We start from the raw sequence: 11,548 nt of genomic DNA on the forward strand, positions 1-11,548 counted from the left end.
GTAGGTGTTGTCGATCGATGTCCAGGAGAGGATGTCGATCTTTTTTGGGTGATTTCTGTCTACCAATGTTCGTGGCTTGGCGTCGATCGACACCAATGCGATCCGCCAAAACTCATCAGACTCTCTACTTGAAATCTCCTTCTTGCAGCTTTTCTTCTTTCACCACTAGCCAGAAATCATCCCCATTGATGCAATTCACGTGTTGTTTCATCACATCATCTTCTACCCCTCTTGTTAAGGCTCCCTGCCTCTTAATAGCTTCTCCTGTCCGAACAACCTGCACCTCCAGCTTCTTCACATGAGTGCTCAAAGTTTCAAACTTTGCGTTCAGGTTGGTGAAGACAGAATCAATCTTCCCATTGAAATCCACCGTTATATGCTGCTGTCCCTCTAGAACTCTATTAAGCATCTCCTCAATCTTGCTCTCTTGAGTTGGCGGTGGTGGCTTCTAGTAGTAGGAGCTTCCATAACCCCTGTTGTTGCTGTAGTTATTGTTGTAGGGTTTCTGGTGCTGCGAACTCTGGTTGAAGTTACCCCTATTTCCATAGGAGTTTTTGTTTCCTCCCTGGTTCCCCGAACCTTGGAATCCAGTTCCACCGATGAAGTTCACATCTGCTTCCTCTGCTCTACCCTATATGTCTACAACCTCTGCATCTTCAACCAAGCAGACCTTCTTCCTGAGAAGCTTGTGAACACTGCCCAACTTTGCCTTCACCTCATCCATCTGATCATTGCCAAGGAGGGTGGCAGATTTCTTCCTCTCAAAATTAGAGTCCTTGGTGCTGCTGCTAGATGCTAGGTTCTCAATGACCTTCACTGCCTCCTCTGGATTCCTGGTGTTGAAGTTCCCATTGCTGGAAGCGTCAAGAGCCATCTGGTACTGCACCACAATGCCTCTGTAGAAAGTACTGAGCAGTTGTACTTCATTGAATCCATGGTGTGGACAGTCTCTCTGATAAGACTTGAATCTGATCCATGAGCTTTTGAATGACTCTGCAGGATCCTGATCTTGCTCCTCAAGTCTTCAGCACGCGCTTCATCGAAGAAGTTACATAAGAATGCATTCTTGATGGCGCCCCAGGATGTCAGATATTCTGGTGGTAACTGCTTAAGCCAATGTGAAGCATCTCCAGCAAGTGAGTACTTAAAGAGCTTGCATAGCAGGTAGTCTTCAAAGACTCCCTCTACTTTAATAGCATATATAAGATCCTCGAACCTCTCCAGATGGTCCATAGGATGCTCGTAAGATAACCCATAGTGGGGTATCTGTCCCACGAGTGTGTAGTACTGTGGCTTCAACTCGAAATCCCTCTGAATAATGGGAGGACGAATGGCTGATCGGTTGGTGTAGAACTGATCTGGACGGTTGTAGTCAGCCAACGTTCTAGTTCGAGCAACCTCATCTACAGGTAGAATAGCTCCTGTAGCATCAGTATCGGACTCAGGGATTACAACCCCCTAAGCATCTATCCTCTGACCTGCTGCATTACGCAGATGACCCTCCTGATCATGCAGGTTTCCTCTATCATATCGTACAAGTATCAAAGTAGCAACCATGTCTCGCGGCTCAGTATCGATTGATGTTCGGACTGAAGTATCGATCGATGTCGGATGGAAGATGTCGGTCGACGGAAGATGAGTGTCTTCGGTCGATAGTGGTGAGCGAGTATCGGTCGATGGGACTAGTTTCTGGGTTGGCGGTGGTTGACAGAAATCGATCGATGAGGAGCGTGCTTCTTTGCGGATTGAACACTCCAAGCTTGCAGGATCTGGTGAGAATAGTAGTTGAGTTTCCTTGTTGCTTCTAGTACTGATGGGCATGTACCTGAAAATCCAAGAAAAAATTTAACGTCAAAAACTTAACAAAAATTAAATCAATAGGCGATCAAAGCTCCCCGGCAACGACACCAAATTTGATATCACTAAAATTACCCTAAGGAGTGATTTATACTCTCTTAAATAAGAGGTCGAGTTGTAGTACTTAGTTCTAATATGATTTGTTAAGTAAGATTGTTTTCAGAGTTTTAAATGTAAATTGCAATTTTATATTGAACAAGTGTTTGTTCAATAGCAGGTTTGGGGTTTTGGTGCTTAAAAAGGAATAGTTAGACTTAGGGTTGTTATTCAGGAAAATTGAGATTATAATCCTACATATGCCTAACGAGTTGCATGCATGATAATGTAAAGCTCAACTATCAATTCAACAAGTCCATCAACTATCGCATGTTTGAACTTGTCTATTTACTAGATCTAATGACCCAAACAAAAGTGTTCGATCAATAGCAGTGTCGATCGATGATCCTATAGGGATATCGATCGATACACCTTTTGCTCCGTCGATCGATTATCCAATATGAATATCGATTGACGCGCTTCTAGTTAAGCTTTATGCGCGGGTTGAATAAACTTAGCTCAGTTAGAATGTTTTCAGGATGAGAATGAAGCTATCGCTTTTATCTATCAATCCAAGGGCATGTTCTAGGTAGCTAATCGAGAAACATGTATTAATGACAATCCTAATGACTATTATCACAACTCAGCAATCTATAGTTAGGGCTAATCCCTCATAACCTATTTAAACCCTAAAATCTAACAGTAGAACTACTCAGACATAGCCAAGCAATTCATGAAAACAATTCGGTTAGAAAAGTTCATAGAATAGTAAAATAGATATTAATGGAGTTCCAACCACAAATTATAACTTTGGATCTTCTCTCCAATCGATCAAAATCCTAGAAAACCTTTCTGTGAAAATAGTAAAACTAGAAAAGCACACTTTGCCTCTAACATGGTGGCAAAGCTTATATAATTAGGTTAAAACTCGTCAGGGGTAATCTTGTAAATTGGTGAAGACTTGGAATTATAACTTTGGATCTTCTCTCCAATCTATCACAATCCTAGAACCTTTTGCTGAAAGTAATAAAACTAAAAACACAGAAAAACACAATTTGCCTCTAACATGGTGGCAAAGCTTATATAGTTATGTTAAAACTCGTCAGGGGTAATCTTGTAAATTGGTGAAGACTTGGGCTTCAAGTCGGCTGTGACCAAACTGGCTTTCTGCGCGCTTCGCTGTCGATCGATGTTCAGCTGTGAACATCGATCGATATTTCTCCTACAATATCGACCGATGGTCGAGCTCGATGGTCTTCTCGGGTGCTTGCTCCAAATATTTTCAAAATGCTACAAATTCATCACTTATCTCCAAATCACTCATGATCTTATAAATAAAATAAATAGACTCTATAATATAATAATAGATAGTAAAAACACCTATAAACCATTGATGAAAATGGGTCAAATCCATGGTCTATCAAATGTTGAATTCCATTTTATATTATCAGTTTTGGAAATTTTAACATTTTAAAAATAGTAAATTATAACTATGATTTTTCATATTTTGATTGTTTTTTTTAATCCTATGTGTATACTCTCAATGACTTATAGCCTCATATATAGTATATATTATTTTTGAATATTTTCAATAGTATATAGCCTAAACTTTGAAAACCATGAGTTAAATTAATTTACTTATAATTTTTTGAAAGTCTTGTATTTTTAATTTTAATTCCTATTTTTTATTTTATTTTAATGTTAATTTTCGAGAAATATTATATATTAAGTAACTTTATTTATATATTTTTAGTTTTGTTAACTTACCTTGTTTGATATTGGTTTCTATTTTATTTTAAATGATTTTATGGAATTTTTTAAATCCAAATCAAAATATAATGAATTGTTTCTCACTGATTTATAGTCTTAGCTTATATATAATGTATGTTATTTATGAATATTTTCAATAGCATATAGCCTAAATTTTAAAAATCATGAGTTAAATTTATTGTTATAATTTTTTGAATTATTTCATTTTAAAATTAATTATTGTTTTTAGTTAATTTATGTTAAATTTCGAAATTATATATATATATTAACTATATATATGTATAATGTTTTTACTTTTGTTAGGTTGCCTTATTCGATATTGATTTTTTTTTATTATGAAATAAACAGTTTTATGGAAACATTGACATATTTAAAATATCAAATTAAAAATGCTTATTTTTCATAATACGATTGGTCGTTTAACATCATATGTGGACGCTCTCAATGGCTTATAGCCTCAACTATTATATAGTATAGACTAGATTATATATTATAGTCGCGCTACGCGCGAGTCTGTATTAATGATTGAGTTTAGTTTTATAATAACTTTTAAACTAAAAATTTAATTGATTTATAAAATTTTCTTATTTGAAATATGATTTTTTATATTAATTTGTCGATTTTATTATTTATGTGTACTTTATAACTTTAGCATCTTAGTATCTATTTAGTTATTTATAATTGTAAATGTTATATTTATGTTCATAAACATATTCACAACTTTTGAAAATATTAATCTATATTTTAAAATATTATATAGATTGCTCGATGCATATAAGGTGTTAATACATTGTAATACTTTTATCATACATTTTACATATATTTTATTTGAATGACAATAACGATTAAACTCTATGTATAATATCTAATTTTTCTTTGTAGTCAGAAAGACTTTACATTTAACGTGTGATTGTTATATATATACGTGTGATAGTATAATATTTAGATTTAAAATTTAATCACAATAAATATTTTGTTGAACTTTATAGTCTTTGTAAGATAATATAAAAATTAAAGTAAATATAGTGAATTTAACTAATGTTAAGTAATATTTTATTTATTGATTAATAATATAGAGAAACGAAAGTATAAGAATTATCTACTAACCGATCTAATTAATTATTTGTAAAGTAGTGAAGCTTGTATTATTTTATAATGCAGTACAATAGATTATAATTTATTATTTAAATGAAAAATATTATTTTGTGGTGTGATAGATAATATTTGTTTGTTTCTGAGTTTCCATGAAGATTTTTAAGATCCTTTGAAAGCTGTTACATAATTTTATAATTGTTTCTCTAGTTGCAAAATGTTGACGCTAAGATAGCTAACGTCTTAGATAGTGTATTCATTGTAATCTTGAGTTTTTTTTCTGAATTTTAGAAGTTTATAAATTTGCATGTTTTTAATTTGTTGATGATAAATTCATACGGGTTATTCTTTCTATCATTCTTCTACTTTGTATTTCATGCTAATTTATTGTTGGTCTTCCTTATAAATTTTACTAAAAATGTTAACTAACTTTGACATGCTTTCTTAGACTCTTTATTTTTCATCTAGCTTATAATTATTGTTCTCTAAATCTTTTTTTTTCAATATAACTCAACAGAGAGCATCTTACATTTTATATGTTATAAGTCACTGAAGGTGTCTACATAGCATTTAAAACATTGTCATTGACAAAGAAAAACTTTCCAAAAAAAAATCATTAGAAATAAAATAGAAAATAATATCAAACAAAGTAAGTTATCAAACAAAAGTAAGTTAACAAAGTAAAAAATTATAAATAAATTTACTTAATATATATAATATTTTCGAAATTCAACATAAAATAATATACAAAATAATAAATAATTTTAAAATACAAGACTTACAAACAATTATAAATTAATTAATTTAACTCATGATTTTCTAAGTTTAGGTTATATGCTATTGAAAATATTTACAAATAACATATATTATATATGAGGCTATAAGTCTTTGAGAGTATACACATAGGATTAGAAGCAACCAATCAAAATATTAAAATCATAATTAATATTTTCAATAAAATGTTAAAATATCCAAAATTGATTATTTCAATACAAAATGGAATTTAAACATGAAATAAGGCAAACTAATAAATAAATCGTTAAATTTAAATTGATATATATATATATATATACTAAATATTTGGAAATTTAACAAATAATTTACTAAAACTAAAATAAAATATAAAGAATACAAAATTTATCGTAAAAAAAATACAAAATTTTAACTTGCAAGAACACAAAATAAAATATACTCTTAAAATAAAATTTCAAAAGTGTATTTTTTAAAATTGTATTTTTTATAATCGTTAGTCTGATTAACCTCTTATAACATACAAAATGTAAGATGCTCTCTGTTGAAGAAAAAGATTTAGAGAACAATGTTTATAAGCTAGATGAAAAATAAGGAATCTAAGAAAGCATGTCAAAGTTAGATGAAAAATAAAGAATCTAAAAACATGAAAATTTATAAACTTCTAAAATTTAGAAAAAAACCCTCAAGACTACAATGAATACGCTATCTAAGACGTTAGCTATCATATCTTCAGTATTTAGCAACTAGAAAAACAATTATAAAATAATGTAACAGCTTTCAAAGGATCTTAAAAATCTTCATGGAAACTCTGAAACAAACAAATAAAGCCATTGAGAGTGTCCACATAGGATTTAAAACCACCAATCATAATATGGCACATCATTATATTAGTTTTTTGTTTAGAAAAATGTCAATATTTCTAAAATTATTTATTTTAAAATAAAATAGAAACTTATATCAAATAAGTTAAGTTAACAAAACTAAAAAATTATACATAATTTAAATTCATATATAAAATATTTTTCGAAATTTAAAATAAAACAAAATACAAATAATAATTAATTTTAAAAATGCAAGACTTTCAAAAATTATAAGTAAATAAATTTAACTCATGATTTTCAAATATTAGGCTATATGCTAATGAAAATATTCATAAATAACATATACTATATATATATATATATATATAAGTTGAAGGTATAAATACTTTCTATATGTTTCTATTTTACTTTAAAATAAATAATTTTGGAAATATTGACATTTTTATAAATAAAAAACTAATATAATGATGTGTCAAAATATAATTGGTTGTTTTAAATCCTACGTGGACGCTTTCGATAGCTTATAACCTCAACTTTTATATAGTATACACTAGATTTTATATTCGTGCTTCGCGCGTGTCTGTATTAATAATTTAGTTTAGTTTTATAATAACTTCGAAGCTAACAATTAAAATGATTTATATAATTTTCTTATTTGAAATATGATTTGTTGATTTTAATATTTAGGTTTATTTATAATTATATCATGTTATTAGCTATTTAGTTATTTGTATTAAAGATGAAACAATTATGTTTATAAACACATTCATAGTTTTTGAAATATTAAATTATATTTTAAAATATTATGTAGATTATTCAAAGTATCTAAACTGTTAATAAATTATAATATTTTTATCAAAAATTTATACATATTTTATTTGAATAACATAAGTGATTAAACTATTTGTATAATATCTAATTTTGCTTTATATTTAGAAAAACTTTATAATTAATGTATGATTGTTATACATATATATATATATATATATGTAATAGTATAATATTTAGATTTAAAATTTAATTGCAACAAATATTTTGATGAACTTTAATTAATATTAAATAATATTTGTAGGATAATATAAATTTAAAGTAAATATAATGGATTAAGCAAATGTTAAATAATATTTTATTATTGAATTAAAAATAAAGAGAACCTAAAGTATAATATTTATATATTACTTGATCTAATTATTTAGTTGTTAAACATTACAATATATCATAATTTACTTTTTTATATGAAAAATATTATTTTGGTACAATAGATAATATATGTTTGTTTCGGAGTTTCAATGAATATTTTTAAGATCCTTTATAAACTATTATATAATTTGATAAAAAAAATATTTCTAGTTGCTAAATGCTGGTGATAAGATAACGAACGTCTTAGATAGCGTACTCATTGTAATCTTGAGATTTTCTAAAATGTTATAAGTTTGTAAATTTGTATGTTTTTAGTTTGTTGATGATAAATTCATATTGATTATTTTTTCTAACATTCTTTTATGTTATCCTTCGTGCTAATTTATTGCTAGTCGTCTTTATAATTTTATTAAAAATCTTAACTAATTTATTTGACATGCTTTCTTAGACTCTTTATTATTTTATCTAACTTGTAAACATTGTTCTTTAAATATTTTCTTCAAAACTCAACAGAGAGCATCTTAAACTTTATATGTTTTTTTTTTTACAGCAAACATTCACACTCATGTAGACTCTGTAAACTAAGGCGGCAACTCGGCATCCATGTGTAGACGAAAGATGGTTGGTTCCGAGCGCTGCGTGCCAAGCGATCCGCCTTTATGTTTTCCGTCCTAGGTACATGAACGATATCTGAGTTGGTGAAAGCTTCTTCTTAAAAGCATGATGTCTTCCAGGTAGATTTCAAATGTTAGTCATTCCCCTGGTTCCAAAACCATCTTCACCAATTAAAAACAAGCCGTTGCAAGCTGTAGTAGTTGACAAAACATTCATGCCTTTTTTTTCTTTTTGTTGTTATACAAATGACATTTTGTTTATCTTGTAGACTAATCGTTACAGATAATACGAAGCCTTAACGCCAACAATTGCACAACAAATGAGCTGCCACAGAATCCAACTACAACCATAGAAAAGATTCGATTACATATGAAAAAACCTCCAATGGTGGCTGCAATGGAGTTCCCATGTCAGAAAGAGGAAGAAAAGTATAACTGAGTTTGAAGCCAGAGTCTGGTTTCAGTCGATTATCAATCTTGGTTTAAAGCTTCTTTCTGAAGAACAATACACCAATTGGACTTGTCGTAAAATCTATCAACTATCATTGCATTGCCTACTCCAGATGCCAACCTGTGAAAGATGATTTGCTACATGTTACTGCTTTAAAAAACAAGACTAACTATGATGGACTGAATCTATGGGTAAGCCAGATACATTTAAACCTGAACCAATTTTTTTATGTACCTTTCAAGTTCGCCTTCACTGAAGACGTGGTAGTATCTGTTGTACACAACAGTTCCTTTTCTATCGTCTTTCTTCGCAAGGCCACTTGCAAGTGCAGAAGCGGATGCACCACTAACTTCAGCACGGTGGTACGGTAAATGCCATGGAACAAAGTACTCTTGCTGATTCATCTTCAGAGCCTCCAATAACACTTCAACAGAGCTCTTATCATTTTGCTCGCCCAAGCTATCTTGGGTCTCTGGGACGCTCTCAGCCTTTGGCTCTCTCGTGCTCTCCTCGGTCTCTGGAATGCTCTCAAGACCGAAGGATGGGCTGGTCTCAGCCTTTTGCTCCTTTGCACTCACGTCAGTCTCTGGAATGCTCTCAAGACCGAAGAACGGGTTGTTCCTTACACGAGGGCTGTTCATTGGACTACCTGGTCCGACCCATTCCTCAACATACTTTGGAGACAATGGTGTCCATTTAGTGAGCAAAGATTTGTCTTCCTGCTCTGCCGCCCAAACCGTGATGAGAACGAATCCACCAGGCTTAACGACCCGAACCAGTTCCTCGATGGCACTCTTCCTTCTGTTCTCGGTGCTCAAGTGATGCAAAACCGCAATGGAGATGGCTGCATCGCCGAACTCCTCTCTGTAAGGAAGATTGACAGCGTCTGCAACGAGAACCTCTTGGCCTTTATCCGAGCAGATTTTGATAAGTGGGTTACTTATGTCGCATCCTATAAAGAAACAGCTCGGGTTTAACCCCAGATACTTGCCGTTTCCGCAACCTGCATCAAGAACCACAGATCCAGAAGGCAACGACTCGAGAAAGGCAGCGACTTTAGGCCACTTAGCAAACCTTGTGGAGCTGAAATGTGGAGCAATAGCGTCGTACACTCGATGAACATACTTTTTCTCGATCTCCGGTGTGGATTTAACGCTCAGTGACGAAGACATCTCATTTTCTTCTTCTTCTTCAGTTGACTTAGAATTAGCTTTCACTTTGACGTCTCTCATTTTACCGAGCTCTGGAAGAAATTATAATACTTCTCAGAACATCCAATATCATGAGCTAATAAACAGATGAAATTTAGCCGCCTGAAACAAAATTTTCAATCACAGATTCAAGATCCCAATAAGTAGCAGCAAATATAGCATCGCGAGCTTGAAATCGAATCCAAATCATCGCATTGTTGTAATTTATATATCCAAAATCAAATTGACCTTACGAGGGGGATAAGAGGAAGCTTACAGAATCAAGAAGAAACGGCGAGGCGAGATGATGAGTGGATTGAGGAAAACGCAAGGTAGATTTAGGGTTTCGGGAATAAAATGGATTACTTTATTATTTAACCAGTTAACGAATACAACCCATTATTTGTACACATTTTTTATATACCAAGTTGCCTGGCAAATCAAATACTCACGCGTGGAAAAACTTTGCAAAATGAAAAAAAAACAATTAAAATTTATTTTTCATATTTTTCTGCAATCTAAATTTTCAACTACTTCAATTCCTAACTTTTCTCATAACTTTTAACCCACGTTAACTCACATCTTCACTCACATCTTCTTAAACTGTTTTCTTCATCTCCTATATAAATATCATATCATCTCCACTTTCTTCTGCTTTGTATCTCCCACGGTCAAAATCTTATACCATATTGCCTTCATTTGTGCTTGAACTATTAAAGTAAGGAGCTACATAACGTTATGAAAAAGGAAGAAGTAAGTGTTTCATAGTCTTGCAACAATAACATAACGTTTACGTTTGTATTTACTACCTATCTGCAACCATAATCACTACTACGTAATCTCTTGCTTATCTTTTTTTTTTTTTTTTTTTTTTTCTAGTTGACAAAAAAAAAGATATCTATTTTTTGTCGATTATTGTAACGATCCAATTTCGCAGGCCCAGCAAGGCCCAATCAGTTTACAGGAAACCCTAGGTGAGTTCCTATTTAAATAGAGCCAGCCTATTATTTTATTCAGAAAAAGTCTAAGGCATCGAACCCCTGCAGATTTAGAGCCGTCAGAGAGAGATATTGGTGAACTGTCTCAGCCACCGTCGACTGAGATCAGATCCGTCACGCCGCCGCCGTCTCACCCCCTGGGTAATCCGCAAACCACCTTTTCCGATTGGTTAAGTGCTGGCCGTTTAGTAAATCGTCGATATCTCTCTAACCATTGGGTTTCTCGCGATTTCAAGGCCACCAGTGTGTTCGTGACGTTGAGACGAGTCCGGAGCAGGAGTTTCAGCCCGAGAACCGCCGCGACGCGCCCACACGCGCAGGAGGAAGTTTCGCGCGTGAATCGCACGCGCCGCCATCTCCGCCGGACGTTCGCCGGAGCCACCGCAGCCGGCCACCGTCCGTTCGCCGCCGGGAAGCCGCCGCCGCATCACTGCCGTGTCTCCTCCGCCGGTGATTTTCCGGTAAGCCACCACCGTTGCTGGCCGCCGGCGGCGACCGGTCTCCGGCGACTCGCCTGTCGACTCGCCGGTAACTCGGTGACTCGGCCGAGTCGGCTCAGCGAGTCAAGCCATTGACCAGTCAAGCCGGTTTGGTTTGTTTTTTCAATTGATTTTTGGTTTGATTGGTTATTGGAAATTGATTTCCGGTTTGTATTAAACCGATTTGAAATCGATTTGAATCTGGTCCAATTGAAATCGAACTCGGTTAAGGAAAACCGATGGTTCAATTCGATTTCGATTTGGTCAAAGGTTGACCGGCTTGGGTCAGAGTAGACCGGGTTGTCCTTTGACTAGCGGGTTGACTTTTTGACCAGATCGCCGGTTAT

At 33.1% G+C, this 11,548-nt stretch overlaps 1 protein-coding gene across 2 annotated transcripts; it reads right to left on the reverse strand.

The window, feature by feature from the left end:
- Positions 1 to 8,284: 8,284 nt before the first annotated feature.
- Positions 8,285 to 10,087, reverse strand: LOC106307572 (alkylated DNA repair protein alkB homolog 8). Of its 2 annotated transcripts, none has more exons than XM_013744559.1 (3): positions 10,002 to 10,087; positions 8,769 to 9,777; positions 8,285 to 8,654 (listed from the first exon to the last, which is right to left on the reverse strand). In XM_013744559.1, exons 2-3 carry the CDS (start codon positions 9,764 to 9,766, stop codon positions 8,555 to 8,557), a joined length of 1,098 nt encoding a protein of 365 aa, XP_013600013.1. In that variant the 5' UTR covers positions 9,767 to 9,777; positions 10,002 to 10,087; the 3' UTR covers positions 8,285 to 8,554. The 2 variants fall into 2 exon arrangements, with proteins under 2 accessions (XP_013600013.1, XP_013600012.1); XM_013744558.1 differs by having other exon boundaries at positions 8,769 to 9,847.
- Positions 10,088 to 11,548: the final 1,461 nt, after the last annotated feature.

Source organism: Brassica oleracea, chromosome C8, assembly GCF_000695525.1.
Source record: "Brassica oleracea var. oleracea cultivar TO1000 chromosome C8, BOL, whole genome shotgun sequence".
NCBI classification, from domain to species: Eukaryota; Viridiplantae; Streptophyta; class Magnoliopsida; order Brassicales; family Brassicaceae; genus Brassica; species Brassica oleracea.